The sequence below is a fragment of the Clarias gariepinus genome, chromosome 25, assembly GCF_024256425.1.
Source record: "Clarias gariepinus isolate MV-2021 ecotype Netherlands chromosome 25, CGAR_prim_01v2, whole genome shotgun sequence".
NCBI lineage: Eukaryota > Metazoa > Chordata > Actinopteri > Siluriformes > Clariidae > Clarias > Clarias gariepinus.
Window position 1 is genome coordinate 20,947,878 of NC_071124.1, and position 27,217 is coordinate 20,975,094.

The window sequence follows — 27,217 nt, forward strand, 5'->3', positions numbered from 1 at the left end:
ACTCACCAGGCCCCCTCCACCTCTCCACCACGACCAACGCCAACATCTCACGCTTCACGGTTCAGATAAACCTCCAAATCGGCCACAAACGGGTTCGAAGTACCGCGTTCATCGACTCCGGTGCTGCTGGTAACTTCATTGACTCTACCTATGCCAAAGAATTGGGTGTGAAGATTGAGGCGTTATCCCAGCCCGTAAAGATCACTTAGGTTGACGGTCGGCCTCTATCATCCAGCCCCATCATCCATCAGACCCAACAGATCACACTCACCATCGACCAGCACCAGGAACAACTCCAACTTCACCTCACATCCATCGCATCACCACCCATCATCCTTGGCTATCTCTGGATGTTGCAGCACGACCTGCTCATCTCATGGACCCGGAATCGAATCATCCAGTGGGGGACGACCTGCTCTGAACTCTGCCTACGGGCTGAGGCTGGGACGTGTTCCAGCGGAGTCCGAGGCCCGCGACGTCGACATCAAGGCCATACCTCCCCCCTATCGTGACCTGGCTGGAGCCTTTTGCAAGAGAAGAGCCACCCATCTGCCACCCCATCGTCCTTATGATCTGGCGATAGAGCTTCAGCCAGGTTCCGTCCCTCCCCGCGGCCATCTCTACTCGCTGTCGGCCATTGAGACGCAGGCTATGGAGGAGTATGTCGCCAGCGCCCTTCGCAATGGGATTATCCGGCATTCTTCGTCGCGGGCAGCCGCGGGGTTCTTTTTCGTGAAGAAGAAAGGGGGCAAGCTTCGCCCATGCGTCGACTATCGGGGGCTAAATAAGATCACCATTAAAAACCGTCACCCATTGCCGCTTACCAACTTAGCTCTGGTGCCACCGTGTTCACGAAGTTGGACCTCCGGAGTGCCTACAACTTGGTGCGCATCAGAGAGGGGGATGAGTGGAAGACGGCCTTCATCACTCCCATCGGACATTATGAGAGCCTGGTCATCCCATTTGGACTCTGTAACGCACCCTTGGCCTTTTAACAATTTATCAATGATGTCCTGAGAGACATGCTAGGCCGATGGGTGTTCGTCTACTTGGACGACATTCTCATATACTAGCACACCACTGAAGAACTCATCCAGCACAGCCGGGCTGTTCTCAAGAGATTGCTCGCTCACCAACTGTACTGCAAGTTGGAAAATGTGCTTTTCACCAGCACTCCACCACGTTCCTGGGTTTTGTTATCTCGCCCCAGGGTGTGGCCATGGACCCGCAGAAACTCGAAGCTGTTCGTCACTGGCCTCTACCCAAAACTCTCAAACAGCTTCAACGGTTCTTCGGGTTTGCGAACTTCTACAGTCGCTTTATCCAGGGCTACAGTACAGTTGCAGCCACTGACCAGTCTGACCAGGCCCTCACCTCATCCCTTCCACCTCACTCCCGCTGCCATTTCTGCATTCAAAGAACTTTGCCACCGTTTCACCACCGGCCATATTCTGCTTCACCCAGATGCCAACCAACCGTTCGTTGTGGAGGTGGACGCGTCGGATGTGGCACCGGCGCTGTTCTCTCCCAGCGAGGTCCAGACCAGAAGCTACACCCTTGTGGCTTCTTCTCCAAGAAATTTAATCCCACTCAGCAGCGATACGGAGTAGGGGACCGCGAGCTGTTGGGCATAAAGTGGGCCTTGGAGGAATGGGGTCACTGGCTCCAGGGCACCAGTGAGCCGTTCATTGTCTGGACGGATCACCAGAATCTCATCACCATCAGAAACCTCAAACAACTCAACCCACGGCAAGCACGGTGGGCACTATTCTTTGAACAGTTCGACTTCCATCTGTCATACCGCCCGGGGTCCAAAAACACCAAGGCAGATGCCCTTTCCCGACAACAGGAGGAGGACGCCCCCCTGGGCGGACCCCGTGCCTGTCATACCCCCTTCACGTGTAATTGCACCCCTCCGATGGGACTTTGAAACGAGGGAGTACGCCAGGCTCAGGCTGCGGAGACCGAACCGGCAGGTGCGCTGCCTGGACGACTCTACGTACCACAAACCTTAAGATCAAAGGGCCTACAATGGGGGCACTCCTCGCCCGTCGCCGGACACCCCGGGAACCGAAGGACCTGGATATTCATAAAACGGGCGTTCTGGTGGCCTTCCATGAAAAAGGACATAGAGGAGTTCGTTCAGGCGTGCCCGGTGTGCGCCAGGGCCAAGGACCCAAACTGACCCACCCCCGGAGAGCTGCAACCACTTCCCATTCCTTGACGGCCCTGGACGCACATCGCCCTGGACTTCATCACGGGCCTGCCGGTTCCTGAAGGGAAAAATACCATCCTCACGATAGTTGACCGGTTCTCCAAAGCAGTACACCTGGTGGCCCTCTCCGGACTCCCATCAGCCAAGGACACCGCCGAGCTGATACTGGAACACGTAGTCCGCCTGCATGGGTTCCCCAAAGACATCGTCTCAGACAGAGGGCCCCAGTTCACCGCCTGGTTCTGGAAGGCCTTCTGCCGTCTGATCGATTCCACCAGTAGTCTGTCATCTGGCTACCATCCCCAGACTAACAGTCAGACGGAACAGACCAACCAACAGCTGGAGCGCTACCTGAGGTGTTTTGTGTCTGATCGCCAGCGCTCCTGGGCCCGCTACCTCACATGGGCAGAGCTATCCCACAATCTCCATGTCTCCTCTGCCAGGAACCTAAGCCCATTTGAGGTATTCTATGGTTTCCAACTTCCGATGTTCGACCACCAAGAACCGGAGGTTGACGTACCATCGGCCCAACAGTTGGTCCGTAGGTGTCGGCGGATATGGAACCAAGCCAACATCGCCATCCAACGCACCAACACCAGGTACATCACCCAGCATCGCCGCCGACACCCTCCGAGACGGTTGTACAGAGTAGGTGACAAGGTATGGCTGTCCACAAAAAACCTCCATCTGCACACAGAATCACGAAAGTTATCACCCAGATTTATCGGTCCTTACCGCATCACTCTGAGAATTAACCCTGTCACCTACCGGCTCCAGCTGCCTGCGGCGCTCCGGATCCACCCAGTATTCCACATTTCTCAACTGAAACCCTTCACCACTTCACCTATGGTTCCACCCCCCCCCCCCCCCCCCTGCTCCTTCTCCCCGCATCATTGACGGTGGTCCCGCCTACACCGTGCGACGGATCCTTGATTCGTGTCCTCGGGGCAGAGGCAGCAAGGAGCGATCTTGGGTTCCAGCACGGTTTATACCCCGAGCTCACCCAGGACTACCCTCACAGGGTATCCTCCACCTCAGGACCGTCTGGAGCCGGTCCTGGACAGAGGGGTACTGTCATGCACACTCGGAACGCGACCGGCACTAGGACCCGGAAGTTAAGCGGTCGCGAACCAGGAAGTATAAAAGGAGTAAACAAACCATAGCATCTTGCTTAGTCATTGAGTTTAGCCCATGCCTCGTCGGAATCGTTCGTTGAATCGTGAGTACTCACTTTATTGGTCTTGCTTTCTGATTGAGTGTGCATTTATAGGACGGGGGTTAGATTGTGTCTTTCCCTTGCTCCCCATTCGTGAGAGTCCTTAGATTAAAGAGTGTGATTATCCGCTAAGCTAAGTCTTCTGGTCACTTCAGGTTGGTTCTTGACAATGTTAATGGTAAAGTCTGCTAGTCCATCTGATGATTTTGCAATAAATGTGGTTGTGGGTGTATCCTTATTCCGTCATCAAAGAAGTAATAATTTGCTGCTTTATTCAACAAAATAATAATTTGAAGAATAAATATGATTCATGCGTTCTATCTAAATTAGTTCTATCCTGCAATGTCATCGGTTGCAGCTCCAGCAAACCTGAGGTCATTCTCTACCAAAACCCAATAATTTACAACAGCCTTAACTCAACTTAAAGCTAACTGGAAGGTGCACAAGTTGTGCTTTCATCCATCCATCAAAGCCCGTTTGGAAATCTGTGTTTGGAATAAAAAAAAACTCTTCAAAATGACACCAGAATTAATTCTCTAGTTAAATGCATACTACTGATACTTAGTGATGAAAATTAATAGGACACAACACTTATTTTAACAGCCAAAAATATTTTAATAACATCCTGTCTGTACATTTGGTATTAAGTATACACCAGAGCTGCCAGTTTGGGGCTTGTGTAGTCATCAAGTTTGAAGGTTCAGTATATAATTATTTCAATAAGATAAGGACTTAGCAGTGACCCTACACACACTGAACCCTGATTCAAAAAATGATGAGATGCAAACCACACTAATTAATTGTCTTTTTCTTACTTTTGACAACAGTGACTACAGCAGTGCCTACAACAGTACCTACAACAGTGATTACAACAGTGATTACAACAGTGCCTACAAAAGTACCTACAAAAGTACCTACAACAGTACCTACAACAGTGCCTACAACAGTGAATACAACAGTGACCACTGAAAATGTCATGTAGTAAGTAGGAAAATTCTATTTTATTAAGGCATGCTGTTGTCCTCTTCAGCTTTGCTTATGTTGAGTGACTTATCTACTGTATGTTTCTCCGTGCATTCTCTATGTGGGTCTCCATGTATTCTCTACTGGGAGTCTTGACTTAAACATATTATAAAAAAATAATCTACTGTAAAGAAAGTAATCAACTTAAGTATAAATAGCTGCATATATCTAGATAATTCTGTCTATGTAAAAATAACTGCAATGACCATGATCTTACTGTATGTATATGAATGAAGGGAAACATTTTAAGTGGTCAACCTTTACTTTCTGACTTTTTCTTTTAAACAGATCTTTCTCAAACTGATTCAGGTAGCATCAGATGTCCATATTTTGGAGAAAATTAATGCATATGTCTAATTTTAATTATTAGATTCAGTTACAGCATTTCAGTTACAAAACGACTTAACTTGACACTTGGGCTTGTAAAAATATTCATAAGAACAGCAGCATCAATTTGTGGTTATTTAGACATCTTTCTTTAAATTGTTAAATATTTTAATCTAAATCACAACGTTCAGTGTAGTAAATGCTTCATTGGTTGGGGATGATCTACACACACACACACACAAAACAAACAAAAAAAGCTTTTCCTTTCTAGGAATAAAACATTATATTAAAAAAAGTTGTTATAAGATATAAACTATTTTTTCACATGATTCTTTATTCCTATCCCAATGTAAATATATACCTAAAATTTATTAAAAGATTGTTTGGAGGTCCATTTATTTGTCTTATCCATGCCAAAGCATGCACCTGATTCCAGTTTCCAAACATTGTCCTCTTCAGAACGAAGAGGCCACAATTTATATACATTTTGTGTTATATACATTGTGCTGAACTATTTAATAGTATGTTCATGCCACCAAAGATATTAGCAAATTTGGGGGTGATTAAAGAAATTGTTGAAGGTCAGGTCATCACTATAAAAAACAAGACTAGTCTCAGTTTACTTCAGCCTCAGGACCAAGTTAAGAGCGATTGCAAGCTGATCCGGGAGTTGACTACAGGAGCTTTAGCTGCACATCAACCACACCCCCTGGTGGTTGAGACTAGACTGCTTATTTGATCTCTACTGAATGAGAGGGCTTTGGTATGGGCCAAAGCAGCCTGACAGAATGTTTTAAAAGCTGATAACATACATTATCCACTGCAGTATCGAAGCACAACTTTAACCTCCTACACAACAGGTCAGAAATTAAATCATCTCTTTAATGTATCTGTCAGGTTAGTTGTTAAGTGTCTGACATGTGAGAGTGATGTTAGGCTAACACGTCATGATCCACCACTTACACGAATTAATTTACATCTCTTACTAGGCAGGCCGAACCCGATGAATTCTTGGGGGAATCATGCAGTCATGACCTGAAAGATTTCAGACGTGAAAATATTGCTGTATGGTGCCAAGGCCCAGTTTATAGAGAATAAAAACGTGAAATACATTCTCAAAGTCAAGTGCCTGAACCCCTGACAGGCCAGAACAGTCCTTGTTCTTCATTTGCTTTGATTTTATGTTTTCATATAGACCAGACACAAAGAAACTGAAGCAGAATGGGCTCTCCAGACAGTGACATACGCATGTATTACATACTGTACACATGTAGTGCAATTGATTCAGCCAATCTGTGCTAACAAATGTGTGTCTATAGTGGGAGTGAGACCCTAATCCACTGGTACCTGGTGGCCCTTCTTTTGCTGCTGCTGAAACTGGTCATGATAATCATCATTTGCATACTAAGAATGAAATGCAGTAAGTGACCCTGGTGTGTTTGCATTCCTTGCATAAGTATGGCAGCAGAGGTCATTAATAATAATAATAATAATAATAATAATAATAATAATATAGTTACATGTGATATATCTGTTCACCATATTGAATATAAATTAATTGAGTATGATTGACTAAGATTAAAGTGACTTTTTCTCTCTTTCTAACTTCCAGAAGCAGAGAAAAAAGTTAGGACCAGAGAGAGGAGCAATGACACGACTGTTCACACAGTTAGTATTACGTTTGATGTTTGGAGTAATGCAATCATTATCGTGTTACATTTTATTTCAGTACCTTTAGAAATTTTATCACCATAGTTTACACAGTGGAACCTTGGATTACGAGAATAATTCGTTCGGGAAGTGGGCTTGTATTCCAAAACACTCGTAAACCAAATTTAATTTAAGAAAATAATGTAAACTCAAATTATTCATTCTACAGCCCCAAAAAATAAATACATAAAAATAATTACTACAAATGAAAAAGTAAAAAAAAAAAAATTAACCTGCACTTTACCTTTAAAAATAGTAAAAATAAATCCAGACAGATAAGTGTTTCCGTTTATGCGAGCTGGCGCTGTGTGTGTCTGTGTGTGTGTATGTAATGTGCATGCACACACATACACACACATTAACGGAGAGACTGTTTTATCTGAAAAATTTGCAAGAAACATTGCTAGTCACACTTGCGTTAGCATATACTAACGGAATCACTGCTGTGAGTAGAAGTGTGTGGTGTGAGTGAAGAAGCACGGTGTCAAATTACGACGCCTGCACACACATAACGACTAACACTGATACAGTGAGGGAGAAAAAAAATGGATCTTTACCCTCTAATGAGACTTGCTTTTGCTTTCTACCCGCACACACGCATGCGTGATATATGATACTCGGTATTCGTAAACCAAGACAATGCTCATTTTTCAAGTCAAAATTTATTAAAACTCTTTGCTCATATTGCTAAACAGTTGCAAACCCTGTTACTCGTAACCCGAGGTTCCAATGTATTTCCATGCTGTAAATAAATAAAAATTCTTTTCAGAGAGTGAGTAATGATACAGCTCAATTATTAAGTCAAACCTTAGTTTTAATTTTAATATTTTAGTATAATTCAAGGTATAATTTTTTTTATTTTAATAAAGTTTCAAAATATTTCCTGCACTAGTTAAGATTGCAGTTAGAAGTAACAGTAGCATGATGTGTGTGTGTGTGTGTGTGTGTGTGTGTGTGTGTGTGCGCGCGTGTGTGTGTATGAAAACAGCCCACTTTACCAACCGAAGACTCCATTATATACAGCACTGTAATAAAACAGCCCACTTTAACACCTGAAGACTCCATTATATACAGCACTGTTCCTAAGACAACAGTAAGTCTTTAATTCTTTGGTCTATTTCTATTTTCATACCACATTATTATTATTATAAAAATAATAATAATAATAAGTAGTAGTACTAGTCATATTATTTAACATGTACCAATCACAGTATTATTGAAGATTTAGCACAGCAATTTCTTACATCCACAGTCTTCAGCATCAAAAGTTAATGAGGAGGACGTGACCTACAGCTCTGTACATATTACTTCCAAGAAGAAAACCGTAAGTTAATTCCAGTGCAATCCAAGCTATGAATTAAGCACACTACAAGGGAAGCTCCGCTATGTCAGAAAATAAATGCTTATATATGCACTGTCGTATTTATATATGCACTGTCGTAACACGTTTAGCCTAATGACTAGCTCATTTAGAATCAAGTATTTATTGTAGATTGTTTGACGCGATTATCTTGACATACAATTCCGTGCAGCACAGCGCATTAAACCCTCATGAAGCCCAGCTTCCCTGGAGCTCTATGGGCATGCACAGAGGAGCTTTTTTTCTGCAGAAAAGTTGGACAGTAATTGGATTATTGCACCAAAATGTCACTTCCAGGAAAGCTCAGCTTCTCTGGGAGTGAATGAAGCAGTAGGCGGGCCAGGATGCTGGGCTACTGCATGATGATTGGAGGAGCTGTTTAAAGGGCAGAACCCCTTTTTTGATTGACAGCATGTCTTAAGTATACATCATCGCGCCACAGAGATTCGAGTTTAGTCCCATGCGTATTTGCAGGTGAAGTGGTACGACGAACTGCTGCACTCTGTATTGTTTGCTGGTAATATAAACCATTTTTGTTAATTTTTTAAATAATAAAAAAAAACATATTATAGCGTTCTTGACTTGCTCCTTGTTTCAGCATTGTAAAGTTAGTTCGTTCATATAATTAAAGTAGCTCGTAGAAGGGGAAAGTTGCCAGCTAGCAAGCTGTGCATAATGGCAGATGCAGACGGTTCTAATATTGTTGACCTGCTTTTGGCAAAACCATTTAGTAGTCTTCCTTATGAGGAGACACTCAGAATTAAACGGCAGGGCAGACCAATGCCCAAGATTGATCTGGTGCAAAAATCAGAAAAAAAATAACAGGTTTTCAGTTCTACTGGTATGACAAGGTGAACTGGCTGACTGGAAGTTCTGTGACATTTTCTGCAAAAGGAACGGAGGGCAGAATTTATGTACAAATAACATTAATTTTATGATGAAGGCCTAATATGAGCTTCCCCTGTTTCAAAAGCTAGCAGCCGCCACTGGAATTAAGGTGGTTAAATCCAGTGTTGGGTTGGCATTACTTTTCAAAAGTAACTAATTACAATACAAAATTATCCAATGTCTGCTCCCTGGACAATAAACTGGACTACATCCGACTACAGCAAGCTACACAGCATGAGGTTAGAAACTGCTGTGTCTTTGTTTTCACTGAGACATGGCTCAGCGACAGAGTATCGGATGCACATCAAGACCCTGCTGCCCCCTCACTGGACCCACTGCAATTTGCGTACCGTCCTAACCGCTCAACGGACGATGCCATCTCCACTACACTCCATCTTGCCCTCACACACTTGGACAAGAAGGACACATACGTTCGAATGCTGCACATAGATTTCAGCTCAGCATTCAACACTATCATTCCCCAACAACTGATCGGGAAGCTGAGCCTGTTGGGCCTGAACACCTCCCTCTGCAACTGGATCCTGGACTTTCTCACCGGAAGGCCTCAGTCAGTACGGATCAGGAACTGCACCTCCAGCACCACCACACCGAGCACTGGGGCTCCACATGGCTGTGTGCTCAGTCCCCTGCTGTTCACACTGCTGACTCACGACTGTGTAGCAACACACAGCTCGAATCACATCATTAAGTTCGCTCATGACACGACCGTGGTGGGTCTCACGAGTCAGCATACAGAGAGGAAGTGCAGAGGCTAACGGTCTGGTGTAACAACAACCTGTCTCTGAATGTTGACAAGACAAAGGAGATGGTTGTTGACTTCAGGAGGACACGAGATTCTCCGCTTCGCATCAACTGGGTGTCGAAAACACCAAATTCCTGGGTGTCCAAAACACCAAATTCCTGGGTGTCCACCTGGAGAAGGACCTCAGCTGGTCCCTCAACACCAGCTCCCTGCACAAGAAAGCCCAACAGCGTCTCTTCTTCCTGAGAAGACTGAGAAAGGCCCAGCTTCCACCACTGATCCTGACCATCTTCTATAGAGGGACTATCGAGAGCATCCTGAGCGGCTGCATCACTGTCTGGTTTGGGAATTGTGCCATATCGGACCGCAAAACCCTACAGCGGATAGTGAGGACAGCAGAGAAGATCATCGGGGTCTCTCTTTCCTCTATTGAAGACATCTACACCACACGCTGCATCCGCAAAGCCCCCAGCATTGTGGCTGATCGGACACACCCCTCTCACACACACTTCACACTCCTGCCATCTGGAAAAAGGTACCTAAGCATTCGGGCACACACATCCAGACTGTGCAACAGTTTTTTTCCACAAGCCATCCGTCTCCTCAACAAAAAAAGACTAAACTGATACACACACACACACACACACACACATAAACACACACACATAAACATTATCACTCATCTTAACTACATCAAAACATTGAGACTGGACTGACTAATCAACACAAGCGCAGACACACTGACCTACACTACCAAACTATCATACACACAAATCTGTAAATACTTCACTGTTTATCTCTTTTGCACAATATTCATTACTTTTTGCACTAATTCCTCAATTCTTGCTGCTGTGTTTACTACCTCAACACCATATTTTATGTTCTGTTATGTCGTTGTTGTCGCACTGTCACTTTGTTGTCGCACTGTCACTTTGTTGTTGCTCATTTGCACATTTGCTTGTGCACTTTATGTTGTCTATAAAACCTGTAGATAGTCTTCCTTAGTTAGTTAGTTTTTGTTAATTTATGTTGTAATTTCTGTTAGGACTATCTGTCTTGTCTCTGCTAGCCAGCTAACTAGGCCTCTTAGTTAGCTAGTTTAGCTTCTCTGTTAATTTATGTTGTAAGTTTATGTTGCATGTAGCACCTTGGTCTTGGAGGAACGTGTTTCGTATCACTGTGTACTAACTGTATATGGTTGAAGTGACAATAAAGCCTACTTGAACTTGAAATTAATGTCGTTCAAAAGTGATCAGTTACATTACAGCATTACTTTCTGTTAAAAAGTAACTAGTTCGAGTACTTTTCCTTTGCAGAAAATGAAAACTCCTTTGTGATTTCTTATGCATGTTGTTTTAGTCAAGATTATTATAATTATTCTAACATCCCACTAAACATTGGATGTCGGATAGACGTGTAGATCATGTCTATATTGGGTCCGTCGATCCATGACTAATTCTGAACATCTATTTGATGTCCAAACTAGGTCCACTATTTGGACGTCCAACCATGACCCAACTTGGACGTCATTTTGACGACCTAATCTGGCTTATTTTTTTTCAGACGACATTTTGGAGTCCAAACTAGGTCCACTATTTGGACGTCCAACCATGACCCAACTTGGACGTCATTTTGACGTTTAACATTTGACCTAATCTGGCTTATTTTTTTTGGACGTCATTTGGACGTCTATGGCAGTGGCAGTAAATGTGTTTTACAAAATCGAGCCTATCAACATATGATTATACATATGAATACAGATTATTTTTTTTACATTTTCCTGTTTCCCTAAAAGTTTTTATTTTATTTAAAGTAGCCTATAATCAAGTTATTTAAATGTTTATTTTATATTGTATTGTGGCGTAGGCGGGGTGGCGGCTGACGACCATCCTGCATTGCGGGAGGGTTTCTGTGTGTTCCCCATGTTGGGGAAGTTTGTTTGGGCTAGTGGCTTCGGCCATGTTTGTGTGTTAGGGTGTGTGTGACCTGTTGAATGTGCTCTGGTTCATGCTTAGGCTGAATTGGGTGTAGGTCCCGGGTGAATATGTTACTCATGCTATACAGTGCTGTGTGTAAGTAAAGTACTTCCAGCCATTAGCATTGGGCATCAAGCAAGCTCACTCGTTCTCCAAGATCCTTCCGGTGGTAAAGCGCTGCAGTATTATATATATATATATATATATATATATATATATATATATATATATATATAGTGGAGTGAAAAACTATTTGCCCCCTTCCTGATTTTTTATTCTTTTGCATGTTTGTCACACAAAATGTTTCTGATCATCAAACACATTTAACTATTAGTCAAAGATAACACAAATGAACACAAAATGCAGTTTTTAAATGATGGTTTTTATTAGAAAAAAAATCCAAACCTACATGGCCCTGTGTGAAAAAGTAATTGCCCCCTGAACCTAATAACTGGTTGGGCCACCCTTAGCAGCAATAACTGCAATCAAGCGTTTGCGATACTTGCAACGAGTCTTTTACAGCGCTCTGGAGGAATTTTGGCCCACTCATCTTTGCAGAATTGTTGTAATTCAGCTTTATTTGAGGGTTTTCTAGCATGAACCGCCTTTTTAAGGTCATGCCACAACATTTCAATAGGATTCAGGTCAGGACTTGGCCACTCCAAAGTCTTCATTTTGTTTTTCTTCAGCCATTCAGAGGCGGATTTGCTGGTGTGTTTTGGGTCATTGTCCTGCTGCAGCACCCAAGATCGCTTCAGCTTGAGTTGACGAACAGATGGCCGGACATTCTCCTTCAGGGTTTTTTGGTAGACAGTAAAATTCATGGTTCCATCTATCACAGCAAGCCTTCCAGGTCCTGAAGCAGCAAAACAACCCCAGACCATCACACTAACACCACCATATTTTACTGTTGGTACGATGTTCTTTTCTAAAATGCTGTGTTACTTTTACGCCAGATGTAACGGTTCACGCACCTTCCAAAAAGTTCAACTTTTGTCTCGTCGGTCCACAAGGTATTTTCCCAAAAGTCTTTGCAATCATTGAGATGTTTTTTAGCAAAATTGAGACGAGCCTTAATGTTCTTTTTGCTTAAAAGTGGTTTGCGCCTTGGAAATCTGCCATGCAGGCCATTTTTGCCCAGTCGCTTTCTTATGGTGGAGTCTGAACACTGACCTTAATTAAGGCAAGTGAGGCCTGCAGTTTTTTAGATGTTGTCCTGGGGTCTTTTGTGGCCTCTCGGATGAGTTGTCTCTGCACTCTTGGGGTAATTTTGGTCGGCCGGCCACTCCTGGGAAGGTTCACCACTGTTCCATGTTTTTGCCATTTGTGGATAATGGCTCTCACTGTGGTTCGCTGGAGTCCCAAAGCTTTAGAAATGGCTTTATAACCTTTACCGGACTAATAGATCTCAATTACTTTTGTTCCCATTTGTTCCTGAATTTTTTCGGGATCTTGGCATGATGTCTAGCTTTTGAGGTGCTTTTGATCTACTTCTCTGTGTCAGGTAGCTCCTATTTAAGTGATTTCTTGATTGAAACAGATGTGTCAGTAATCAGGCCTGGGGGTGACTACAGAAATTGAACTTAGGTGTGATAAACCACAGTTAAGTTATTTTTTAACAAGTGGGGCGATCACTTTTTTACACAGGGCCATGTAGGTTTGGATTTTCTTTTCCCTAAATAATAAACATCATTTAAAAACTGCATTTTGTGTTCAATTATGTTATCTTTGACTAATAGTTAACGGTTTTTAATGAGCAGAAACATTTAAGTGTGACAAACATGCAAAAGAATAAGAAATCAGGAAAGGGGCAAATAGTTTTTCACACCACTGTATATATATATATATATATATATATATATATATATATATATATATATATTGTAGCGTTTTTCACCGCTAAGAAGCTTCCTTGCTGCCCAATGCAAATGGCTGGGAGTACTTTATTCAGCACCAGCACAAAAACCATAAACAGCCAATTTAATAGTCGCTAAACTACCCCAAACACCATTCCCCAATAGGGTGATCACATAACAACCCCTTCTGCAAAGCATGATGGTGGCACTCGAAACCCCGCCCACGCCACACTGCCCCCACCCGAGCTGTGACCGTCCCTGGTCACCATGGCGAACTCAGTCTAGACCAGAGGCGTGACGGTGGTCGGCGCTGGTGTTGTGAACGCCGGAGTCTTTTTGCAGGGGAAGGAGGGGCACAGCCCTCTTCCTGAGGCGGACCGGCCTCCACAGAGTTTGATGTTTCACCGGCGTTGGGCCGATAGGGAGCGAGACGGTCCCGGTGGAGCACGACCACTCACGACCGAACCGTCAACCCGGAACAGTTTATCTTTCAGTGAACAAAAATAATCCAACCCCGGCTTCGTGGGTAAATCCAATTGGGGAGGTGGCCCGAACACAAGGTCCACGGGCGTGCGCAACTCGCGACCGAACATTAACGCAGCTGGCGTCAGCTGTGATGACTCCTGCACTGCTGTGCGATAGGCCCAAAGCACGAGAGGCAAATGTTCGTCCCAATCCTTCTGCCGGTCGCTGGTAAGCATGGCGAGTTGGGTGGTGAGTGTTCGATTGAAACACTCCACGAGGCCGTCACTTTGCGGATGGAGGGGCGTGGTGCGGGTCTTTTTTACCCTGAGGCGCTCGCACACCGCCGCAAACACCTCCGCCTCGAAGTTACGTCCCTGATCGCTGTGCAACTGCTCCGGGGCGCCGAATCGGCTAAACACCTTATCCACCAGCACTCGAGCCGTGTTGGAAGCGCTCTGGTCAGGAACAGCAAACGCCTCCGGCCACTTGGTGAAGTAGTCCATGGCCACCAGCACATACCGATTCCCGCGATCGCAGATGGGAAACGGCCCAAGAATGTCCACGCCCATACGCTCCATAGGTACCCCCACCCGAAAGTCTTGCAGGGGTGCTCGCGAGCGCTGGGTAGGGCCCTTCTTTGCCGTGCAGATGTCGCATCTGTGCACAAAGAGTTCACTATCCGTATGACAGCCCGGCCAGTAGAAGCGAGCGTGCAACCGCCGCAGAGTTTTCGTTACCCCGAAGTGTCCTGCGCCCGCGTGCCCATGTACCATCCCTAACACACGTGCCCGCAGAGTCCGTTCGATGTCGCAACCACCCACGCGCTCTTCAACCCGCTCGCAGTACCGACAACACTCTTTGCTACACGGCCGGGGGGATAAAGCATCTGCGTTAGCATGCAGTTTTCCCGCTCGGTGCTGAACGGTAAAATTATATTAACTGCCCCTCGGGCTCTTTAAAAACTAAGCAGCCACATCAGCGAAGCGTGATCGGTTCGCAGCAAAAAGGATTGCCTATTTAAATACGGCCTAAAATGTTTAAGGGCCGCGACGACCGCTAGCAGCTTGCGCCGCGTGACGCAGTAATTTTTCTCCGGTCCAGACAATGCCCGGCTGAAGTAGGCGATAGTACGCTCTTTTCCCCCCGGAAACCTGAGACTGGACAGCCCCTAGCCCTACATCGCTTGCGCCTGTGTCAAGGATGAACATACGAGATGCATCAGGATATTCGAGAACGGGCGACGTGACCAGAGCTTCCGCAACTTCGCCCAGTCCTTCCGCTTATCCGCCCGGTGGTCTTCCAACGCCCGTAACGCTTCTTCCTCCAGTGAGAGGGCCACCCAGACGGCTGTTTTCGCCAGGACCCACCCTGTGAAGTCACCGGCTAGCTCCACCTGGGCGATAAACGCGTGGGGCTCGACTGCGCCGTTGTAGGACGGCAGGTGCAGCTGCAGGTCGCCTCGCCGGCTGGCGGCGCACGGAGCTGTAGCTTGCTCCGGGGTGCGCTCTAACCCGTTACTCTCCATCCCACTTCTGACACCAAATGTAGCGTTTTTCACCTCTAAGAAGGAACTTGGAGGGACGAGTGAGCTTCCTTGCTGCCCAATGCAAATGGCTGGGAGTACTTTATTCAGCACCAGCACAAAAACCATAAACAGCCCATTCCCAAACACACATCCACAGTAATTAGAACAGACATCTAACACACACACACACACAACCTGGCCGAAGCCACTACCCCAAACACCTTTCCCCAGCAGGGTGAACACATAACAATCCCTCCCGCAAAGCATGATGGTTGCCACTCGAAACCCCGGCCACGCCACAATATATATACATTTATGTAAATTATATTTTATATGTAAAAAAAAATCATGGTAGCCTAGCCTATCCACCTTATTCCTATCTCACAAAAGACTGTAATTGGATGTCCAAAAATAACATGGAAAAGACGTTCCACCGACGTCAACATTAGACGTGCGGTAGACGTAAAAAAAAAAGACGTCGCCTGGCGTTACAAAACAACACCATTAATGGACTGAAATTGGACGTCCAAAAATGACATGGAAAAGACGTCACTATAACGTCACATTGCACAGTGGGATCATCACTCAGCGAAGTTTGGCCCATAATCTGTTAACTACTAATACCCCTATCTCATCTATGTGGTTTTGCACGGTGGTCCATCATGATTTCACACGGGTTTTGGCGCTGTGATTGCGTTTCCATCTTTTCACGCGTCGGTCATCACGGAAGCTCGCGGACCTTGCAGAAATTCCCTGAACATCAGGTGGTCACTCATGGTGGCTTTCGATGCCTAACACCGCTTCTCATTGCAAGTCAAACCACATAGGTGAGATAGAGGTATGACAGCAGGAATAATAGGGGGGCGGGTTATCGGGGTGAGGCTTGTAGGACGACTTTCTCACACACACACACTAATGGAATGACCCCTGTCTGGCTCATGAATTACATAAATTGTCTGAATAACAGATTACATTCTTGAAAAAATAAGTAAATAACTGAGTCCTTAAATGGCGGACCTAAAGCGTTAGATTACTCATTACATTAACAAAGTAATTCAAGTACTTTGTAACGCGTTACACCCAACACTGGTTAGATCAATAATCCCCAGTTTAATTAGTAATCTGCCAGGAACTGGTTTGATATTGAGACAAACAGTAGTAACTGATATTAATCTTTATTCATATCCTGTTCCAGGTGTCCCCAGATGATGTTGATGATAAGACCATCTACAGCTCTGTGGTTTGCCGTTAAGAGGTGTGTGATTGAAACAAATAAATACGCAGCCTGCTTATATATGTAGGGTAAATTTACAAATCTTTCACACAGTGATTGTATTTATTCTCTTTGTATTAATGTACTGTTTGACTGGAAGGAAACTGTGGCTGGTGCCCCAGAGATCTCTACTGCGAGTCTCCTGTTCATCCTCAGCATTATGAACAAACCCGATGAGGACAAGGACAACATGCCTTACATACAGTGCCAGAGACTTACACATAATAATAGTTACATAATATACAGTAGCATAGTTATGTATTTTTACAGTATGGCAAGCCATTTAGAAAAATATACATAAGAGAATCGAATAAAAACTCTATATATATTGAATGGATTCTGAATATATTGAATGAAAAGTGAGAATATTAAATGGATTCCGAATATATTGAATGAAAAGTATGAATATATTTATTATAACATGACGTCATCAAAACACAGCGCCATATTTAGAGAGAATTAGTGAGTCAGTGAGAAACTTGGTTGCTGCGAATCTGAGAAATGAAGAGATGGTCAACATGTTAGTGAGTTCGTGTACGGGCCAAAGTGGTGCCGTAAGCCTCACTCAATATCAGATTTCCACATTCGAATACGTTTACACCCGCCACGGGTTGTTATTACTTTTTCCTCCCTAATGTGTCACAGCTGCGTTTGGTTTACCCAGTTAATTTACGTTGTATTTAAGCCCAGAGTTTCGTCGTGGAGTTGGCTGTTATGGTCAGTTTCTTTGTGGCTTGCTCTAATTAATTTCGCCCACTGTGAATGTTCTTGGCTACGAGCTCGCCTTATGCCTAATTTTGTTGTTTGCACATCAACTGGATTCTCAACTGCTTCGGCTTGTTTGCCTTAGTTTTTGGTTTAAATACGAATCAGTGAGTGTAACCGTCTTCACTCTCGCTACCAAACATTACATTAAAGTTTATAAAGTTTCAATTAATATATACGGAATAAATTCAATATTCTCACGTTTTATTCAATTCTCTCATGAATATTTTCCTAAACGGCTTGCCATTTTTTATATATATATATATTTCTCAGTTTTGCATATACAAATGCAAGGATTATAAAACATAAAACATTTGCATGTTTAATGAATATTTAAACGTTTTTTCCTCCTTGACTGTTATTAATGTTTTACTTAAAATTAAGAACATATAAAATTTTTATGGTGACAGTGTCTGTGTTTTTATTGTAACTTTAGAAGAAGAGTTGTTACTTAAATAATAATCAACACAAATTTTTACATTTAAGGTTGCTTTTCTTTTTATATTTAACTTTTTATAAGTGTTGCATTAACAAATATTATATCACACCAGTCTTTTTTTCTTCTAATGAACTTAATAAACTCTTCCAAGGGTACAAAATTAAAAACTAAAAGACTAGGTCATTATTTATATGTAATTGTTGTTTTAAAGTTTGTTGTTAATGCTGTTTTTGACGATTCTGGTTGTGGCTCTGTTAGAAATTTTACATTTTTATTTTCATTGAGATTTCCTCAATTCTGACTGAGGCTACAGATTCCTGCAGTTAACAAGCACAGTATAGGATTATACACTGCTAATAATTAACAATAGCTGATAGACCACAATACAACATTTTTGTGTGTTTGAATTCATTTTTAGATATGTTAGCCTTTTATGTACATATTTTGGATTTGTGTGATTATTAAAATAAAGTTTTAAGAGTTTATTGCAAAATTAAGATATCTTAACTACTTTTAAAAAAGTCATTTTTGATACACTCTAAAAAAGGCTGGGTTGTTTTTGTAAACACATTGTTGGGTTGTTCATGCTGGGTAAAATTCTGGGTTATTTCGGGTACTTTAAACACATTGTTGGGTTACTCTATGAGCAAATGAGATGTAGTGGGTATAGTACAAACAAGCACCTTGTTGGGTTATTTTGACCCAACGTCTGGTTTATTATTTATTCTCTGGTTTCTTCAAACTGCAGCCTGCAAAATGTTTGAAATATTACTATTACTGTGTCACAAAGTGTAGTTTTAAGTTTAAGTTGTTTAAGCAAGAATGTATGTGTGTACAGCTCAAAACATCAATCAGTCATTAAAGATAGCGTCAATTTAAAAAAAATGATTTACCAAAATATCAGTATCAGTATTATCAGTTTTATTAACAAACCAGATCAGGACAAGGACAACATGCCTCACACTCATATCACAGTCATGATGTCCTTACTGTAGTTGCCACATGGAAACTGCTAATGCTGAATTAATACAATTCCTTATACATGACTATTATTATACGCTATCATTATTCCCTCCATTATACACCACTCCAGCTCTTAAATACAGCATGCATATAACACAACATGCCTACACATTTAGATAAAGATGTATAAAACAAAAAACAACTGGTGTTTGCTAACAAAAACACACATTTTCAGGATCTAGCATAACTATGTATTCTTATATATTTAAAAAATGAAGGTCCAACACCAAGAAAGTGCTGCATGTACATGCCTAATGAATATTTAAATAATTTTATTTTTGTCTATCATTGAAGATTTGCTTAAAATTGATATTAAGCACATTTTATTGTGACAATTTTATTGTGACATCTGTGTATTATTATTAGTAGTATCAGTGATGATGAACCAGTGCCTGCTGATGATGACCAACACCTCTCCCCTTCTCTACCAGAGTGAAAATGATGCCAATCAAACTGAACAGGTAATCTGGAATAAAATCAGTAGCAGCATCAGCTCATGTTAGTAATTATTATTGTAGTCAATGTTATTTAAATATATTTTCTCAGCCTTATTTTAAATAAATATTGTCTACAATAAAAATTTAAATGAGTAAGTTTACTAGCCCGAGCTAATGCTGCCTCTGATTTTATTCCAGTTTATCTGTTCAGTTGATTTTCACTTGGCTCGGGTACAGAAGGGGAGAGGTGCTGGTCATCATCATCCCTGACCTTGAGGCTGCTGGATCCAGACTCACTGGCCCTGACCGTAATGTTAGAGCTGTCAGACCCTGTGGAACTGTAATTTCCCCTCACGCCGAAGGCAGAATCTGTTAATTTGAAGAATTTCACAGCATCTGCTTTTAAAGCTTTTTCTTCTTGTCGCGTAAATTTTCAGCTCCACCTTTTTTTTTTTTTTCATCCGTTGCAATTATTCATTCTTTGCTGTATCGAGAAAGGATCCATATCTCTCCCTCTGTAAATTAAAAGTGAAAGGGGGCGTGGTTTCAGAACACGTATGGAATAGGATTACAATACATTCACATGCACACAAACTGTTCCGCTTTGGGACGGATAGCTGGGGAAAAAAAAACTCAGAGCCAACAATAGCGTTCAGCACAAAACCTTTATCAGCCTTTTTTAGCGTCACAAAATTATAATACAAAACATACAGTAAAAAAAGAAAAGGGTAAAACAATAAAGCGTTTCGGTGGGAAGCAGCACAGCTGAGCTCCTGCTCTGTTCTTTCCTCTTCACGTGCACACCTCCTCAGCAGACACGCGCAGCAACTCATAAAGGGCAACATACTGTACATACATGATGTGATATACAACATAGATTTGGCCGTTACAAAACACATGCACTTTATCGGCGGCGCCAGTACGATTAACGCACTCATCTATCTGCGTAAAAAAGAGATGCAATATTATATTTTCCAACATTTTTAAAATTAATTTATGTACTAACTGGGCCGGCCATATTGACCAGCGGTCCACCAGGAGAACGCCCGGTACTCCAGACGGCCAGTCTGCCACTGCCTAGCACGTTATTGCTAGCTGTAGCGGCGGTCCGCGCAGCAGGTATTCAGGGAAACTAATCAATGTTAAAAGGCATGCACATCCAACCCACTGGCGCTGATTGACAGAACGACTTATTCTGCTGAAAAGTCGCATTATGAAATAAATAGGCCATCGTGAAAAACAGGATTTTGAAATAAAAACTGCATGAATTAAATAAAATGCCTCTGCAATTATCTCTGTTATTGGTAAAAAATAATGACCATGAAATATTATTTCATAAAAATAAGTGAATTTATGTAGCAGAGTGCAATATATTTCACAATAATATGCTTTTTTTCAAAATATGTTCCATTATTTCACAATATCATTCTCATATTACATATCTGTGTCTTATTTATTTATAGAGTTATTTATTTCATCATGTCCTATTTATTTATTTAATTTTTAACACTTTGGAGTTCCATATTCTTCAGGTCTGTGTTTAAAATCCACTGCTTTGATTCGTATTAAATTAAATAATATTGTTGTTAATCTTTTGGCTGATCCCATCAGCACAGCCAACCATCTAATCCACACAACAACTTAGCACACGTTTTACAACAGATTCTCTTTCTAACCAAACCCCTTTTATTTTATTCTGGCTCCACTGCAACCAGTGGTTGGGGCACTGGGTGGGAATCGAACCTGGGCCTCCACATAGCAGGCAGGAAACCTACCACTGAGCCACTACATAAAAATACTACTACTACTTAACTACTACTAAATAAATTTAATAATAAAAAAAAATGTCTTAAAACAGTGGCGGCATCAAATTTCAACTATCAAAAGTTTCAGTTCCTTCAATAAAGCATCAACCCTCTAAGTTTATCTTAGACATTCTATATTGTATAGGTCATGGCTGTGGAAAGTGCTCTTATAGATTAAAGACATTAATTTAACACTCTGGAGCTTTTACATGTATGTGTCCATGGTTTATTTTGCATATGAATGTAAAATAAGTTACAAGAATTCATGCCCGATCTACTTACCTAAAACTAAAGAAATAGTACCTCATGTATAATTAGTGCTGAAACTTTTCATATGACTTGTCTGTAGTAAAGCAGGTTCTGTTCCTAATAAGCTTGCAGTGTTGTCTAAAGACATTATATTTGGAACTGACCATCTAAACAGGTGTTTGTGTGCATTGTCAAGCGGCTCATGTCTATGCTAGTTGACTAGGAAGAAGTATTATTAGTGACATTACACATCCTGGCCACTTCCTGTCACTGGTTAAAAGTTTGGGGTCTATAAGATCTCACACAAACTCTTTAACAGTCTAAGCTTCTTTCATAAACCTGTGGCCTCCGTCACACCTCAATTCCAAACCACACGTGGCCTCCATCACACTCCAAGTTGTTTAGCAACCTATTATTAAATAAATTGTAATGTAAATAGCACATCACTATTTTCTGCTCTTTATTAAGTTCGTTTATTTATTGTGCTTAAATGTATTCATTACTAGTGCCCCAATCCCTTGAGTTTTCTTTGCACTGTGCATGTAGAAATACTCCTTGTTTCACTATGACACACTGTAGTGAGTTTTACTGTTTTTTTTTTTTTTGCTTTACTTTTCTTTTCTTTTGAATACATTTCATACTCGAAGATGATGGTTTAATCCTCAAAGATAATGGCCAGAAAGTGTATTTTCTATTTCTGCATACTGTAGCTAATCTAATCTAAAGTCTAATTCCTTTTGTTCTTTTTATGTGAATTTTTTCTCATCCACAGCATCATTTGTGTATTGTGATATATTATACTCAGATACGCATCTATTTTTGTAGTTTAATTTACCAAACAAATGTAGAAGTTGATACTTGGCGATGCAAATATGGAGACAAGTGCTCCCACAGTTCCGCAAAAAAACTTTTCAGACAACCTATGGCCCCTATTCCACTGCGCAGAATGTGCTTCTGTATCTAGACCGATGCACATTTGTTATGGCCACTGGAGAGCTCAGTCTCCACTGGAGTGCCCTAAGCCTCCTAGGATAGGCTCCAGGCCCCTCGCGACCCTGTATACAGGATAAAGCGGGATAGAAGATGAGAGAGAGAGTGAGATAGAACACAGGTTTCAATGCAAAAATTTGACATTCAGTAGTTTTTTTCAATACTTTTTTACTCTTTCTTGGGTAATATTTTGGATGACTACTTTTTATTTTTACTAAAATAATAATATTTTGGAGTACAACTACTCTTACTTGACCACCTACCCACCTCTGATCTTGCTGTCATTAAATGACACAAAATGAGCAACAATTTAATTAAAAGTATGACATACAGTAAGAAAAACACCCTAGTTCTTGTTATAGTAGCTATGAACACTTCGTCCTGAGTCAGCCTCTTTTTTAATCTCTGTTGACGTTATTAACACAAAAAGCCACTAAATTATGCATGCTGTGGTTTTAGACTACACAGTAAGCTTAGCTGAAAGAGGAACCGATTAAGCGAAAACATACACAGTAAGGAGAAGAGACACAGACAGAGAAGCAGGACGCGAGAAAACCCTTACATTTTACTCAACAGCAGAAGAAATCTAACATGAGTTTTTTTTTTATTTTTATTCTCACCATAACCAGTAAGTACATTCCCCATGACTCTTTAGTTGTATTTTTGTTATAATTATTTAATTATACATTTATGTGTAAAATAAATTACTGATACCTCAAAAACTGATTTAATAACCATCATTAATATATTAAATAATCAAATATTTTATTTTCACTAAGTAAAAATAATTTGTTGCTGTTTTGTATTCAGGGTTTGACAGTTTTCATTCAGCAACCAGAAAACTAAATCCACAAACTGGAGCATCTGTCACTATCCCATGTCATTATGATAAGGAATATATACAACATAAGAAATTCTGGTGCTATGATGCTCATTCAGCATTTAATTACTGCAAAATTCAGGCATATACCAATAATACACAGGGGAAAGTGACAGTGACTGATCACCCAGCTGAGAGTCTCTTTACTGTGACTATGAATAATCTCCAGACAGAAAACACTGGAATGTACTGGTGTGTTGTAGAGATAGATGGAATATTAACGCCAGATGTTAAAGAAGAGCTTTATATCACAGTGAAAGCAGGTATTAAGTTATAGGCTGCAAATACTAATCAGTGTAGTGCTGTTATTGAATATTAACTCTGTATTTGTGCTCAGATCCTGATCTATCTGTGAAGGAGAGCAGAGTGAGAGGTGAGGAAGGAGGCAACGTCACAGTGCAGTGTCTCTACAGCACTGCATATCAGAATGAACAGAAGCAGTGGTGCAGATTTAAAGACAAGAACTGTAACACATTTCAGAGGACTGAAACATCCCAGAATTCAGCAGTGCAGCTCAGTGATGATGGGAGAGGATCCTTCAGTGTGGAGATGAGAGGACTGAAGAAGAGTGATGCTGGCTGGTACTGGTGTGGTGCAGGAGATCTGCAGGTTCCTGTTCATGTCAGTGTCAGTGATCCACCTCCAGGTATTATCACACACACTCTTAAAATGAAATGAAATCACACTGATTATAATTTTATATATTTTGATAATAGTGTATACATCAGAAACTACAACCACTCACCATGTCAGCACTTACACGTGAGTAGGAAGCTCCATTTTATGCTGTTGTCCTTTGCAGTTTTACCGATTTTCTATTATAGTTCAAAAAAGGAATGAGTGCTTAATGTGCAAAATAAAGCCTTTTATTCATCCTTCACACCAGTACATGATGTATTAGTCTGCTAGTAGTATTTTATGTCATAAGAACTTAAAACTCTTGGTCTCATTGACCACTTTATTAGGAACACCTGCTTATTTATACAATGACAACCAGTTAATGCCTCAATGAGCAATTGTGTATTTAATTGTTTTCTTGAAATAGCAAATTAAGCATGAATAAAGGGGAAAAACCTTGCCAATTCATTATGATTCTGTAAGCAATTTAAAATTAAGCTACCCTGTGCCTAAGGTACAAAAAAAAAAACTGTAGTCAGCTATTCAGCGTACACTATACATTCTTTATGCAGGACTTTTAAACTAGGGATTACTTGACTTATAGATATAAGTGTTGGTCAAGATCTAGCTAGAGGATGAGTAAAGGACCAAATTTATTATGAAAAAAACCTAGAATATATCATTATAACTTAAACTGTCATGCTGTCGTGCTGCTGTGGAAATTTCACATTTATTTTAAATATTAAATATCTTTTAAAACGAATACTGATATGCTATTGAAATGTGTATAACTTGTAAATATATTATTGATTATTACTAATAATTGATTAAAGATCTATGGGTATTATTATTTTTTTCTTTTTTACAAATTACTAGCCTATGTCGTACTATGCAGTAGTACTAATCTCAACTATGTAGATTTTTTGGTTAAATTAAATTCCTATTTATATTAGGTTGACCTTGATTATAATGATAATAAATAAAAATATTTTTTTTTACGCTCCAGCAACACACAATGATTAATGGGAAATCTTTAATTTTCCAGTTGTTCTCTGCACTGTTTGTCAGTTCCCCTTGAACTAAGCATTATCACTTCCTGTTGTTTGAAATCACACTTACTGTAACATGGCTGAACACCCTGTAAATTATACTGTACTTCTCAGGGTACTTCATGCAGATTGGAATGCTCAACAGCAGTTTCTTATCACCAGAGAACTCTGCTATACTAGGCAGAAAGTATGTCGTATCAGGCCTAATCTGGGCTGGGCAAGATAGAGCACAAGATAGGGCAATGCAGGGCCTGGCTCAGACAGTGCAGGGTGTGGCTGAGGGGGTGCAGATCATGGCTCAGGCAATGCAGGGCACTTGGAAGGCAGCTGAGGGTATGAGATTTTTGCTAATTTATAAAAAAAAAAAGAGAAATCACATGTACTTAAGTATTCACAGCCTTTGCCATGAAGCTCAAAGTTGAGCTCAGGAGCATCCTGTTTCCCCTGATCATCCTTGAGTTGTTTCTGTAGCTTAATTGGAGTCCAAATGTGGTAAGTTCAGTCGATTGAACATGATTTGGCAAGGCACACACTGTCTATTCGGGCCAGCTGGCGTTAATTAACATTAATAGGATCTTAGGCTTGCTCCGCATTATAAAAGCAAGACAGGGGTTTTAGTCTGGGATCCGGGAAGTACGTGATGTGGTGGAGCACGAGAGAGTGACTTGACACTGGAAATCCGCCTTTTAATCTCAGCACTGAGGACAGTGTGAGGAATAACTGCGCGAGCTCCCGCACCGAGCCCGCCAACACCATCATGAAGGAGCGTGCAGGAGCGCTGCCTCCGCGTGCTTTGTTCTGCCACTCCGCCCACCGCCACCTACCGCCAGCTGTGTGCCTGCATGCCAGCTTGGCACTGCCCCCGGATCTGCACATGCACTTCATTCCTTCTCCTTTTTTTCCGTCCTCCCTCCTTTAGCTCTTTCCTTCCCTTTTTACCTAAATAAATTACCCTTTTCCCGTGAGACCTCGCCTCGTGTCCATGCTTCACAGTGCCGCCCATGCAATTAGGGTTGAACCCGTTACACTATATAAGGAATTGTCTGTAGACCTCCGAGACAGGATTGTCTCGAGGCACAAATCTGGGGAATATTGCAGAAAAATTTCTGCTGCTTTGAAGGTCCCAATAAGCACAGTGGCCTCCATTATCTGTAAGTGGAAGAAGTTCAAAACCACCAGGACTCTTCCTAGAGCTAGCCATCTAAACTGAGCGATTGAGGGAGAAGGGCCTAAGTCAGGGAGGTGACCAAGTACCCGATGGTCACTCTGTCAGAGCTCCAGAGGTTCTCTGTGGAGAGAGAAGAACCTTCCAGAAGGACAACCATCTCTGCAGCAATCCACCAATCAGGCCTAATATGGTAAAGTGGCCAGACGGAAGCCACTCCTTAGTAAAAGGCACATGGCAGCCCGCCTCTAGTTTGGTAAAAGGCACCTGAAGGACTCTCAAACCATAAGAAACAAAATTCTTAGGTCTGATGAGACTCTCTGGCCACTCTACCATATACTGTAGGCCTGATTGGTGGATTGCTGCAGAGATGGTTGTCCTTCTGGAAAGTTCTCCTTCATGGCAAAGGCTGTGAATACTAATGTACATGTGCTTTCTCAAATTTTTTAATTTTTAATAAATTAGCAAAAATCTAAATTAAACTTCATTCGTGTTGTCATTATGGGGTGTTGTGTGTAGAATTCTGAGAGAAAAAATTAATTTAATCTATTTTAGAATAGGGCTGTGACATAAAATATGGAAAAAGTGATGCGCTGTGAATACTTTCCGCACTGTATTACTGTTTAGCACTTGGATGGTGAAACAAACTTCCTCTAGATGTCCAAATGGTGGCAAATTTTAAATAGTGTCTAAACAACGAAAATCCTTTTTTGTTCTGATGCAAGTGACACCTCAATACTGTCATGATTGTTAGGGCTATGAGACAGACGCGGATCTTATTCCCCGGGACTGTGGTGGCACAGGTGTGACAAATACATGCTGCAATATACACATGTGTATTAATCTCTGATGTGTTTTATGTTTCAGAAAGCCAAAACAATTCTGTATTGCAAACAACTGAAGGCTGTGATTCTGGGAGCACTGAGGATTTAAGAAGCTAGCACGTTTGAGTTATATTGTAAGGGACCACCACCAGAGGTCACTGTTTTTATTTGTAGTTTTTGTTGGCTAGCTCAGTTTCCCAGCAGGCACCTCGGCTCAGGTGATGCGAGTGCACACCTGAGCCGAGGTAGCCATTAACCCATCGATAAATAGCTTTTTAGACTGGGAAACTGGGTCGAGCATTTTTGGGTTTAAATACTGTCAGTTGTGTGGGCATTTTGTTTTGTTTTGTTCTTTGTTTAAGTTCATATTTTGATT

The 27,217-nt window shown here is 41.7% G+C and overlaps 1 protein-coding gene across 1 annotated transcript in view; it reads left to right on the forward strand.

Annotated features, from left to right (window-relative positions):
* Positions 1-26,958, forward strand: part of LOC128513469 (polymeric immunoglobulin receptor-like) — a 61,531-nt gene extending 34,573 nt beyond the window's left edge. Inside the window, exons 4-5 of the mRNA XM_053487216.1 lie at positions 23,523-23,831; positions 26,885-26,958. Of these exons, the coding sequence (XP_053343191.1) occupies positions 23,523-23,831; positions 26,885-26,958 (383 nt within the window). The remainder of the gene's footprint in view (positions 1-23,522; positions 23,832-26,884) is intronic.
* The last annotated feature ends 259 nt before the right edge of the window (positions 26,959-27,217 follow it).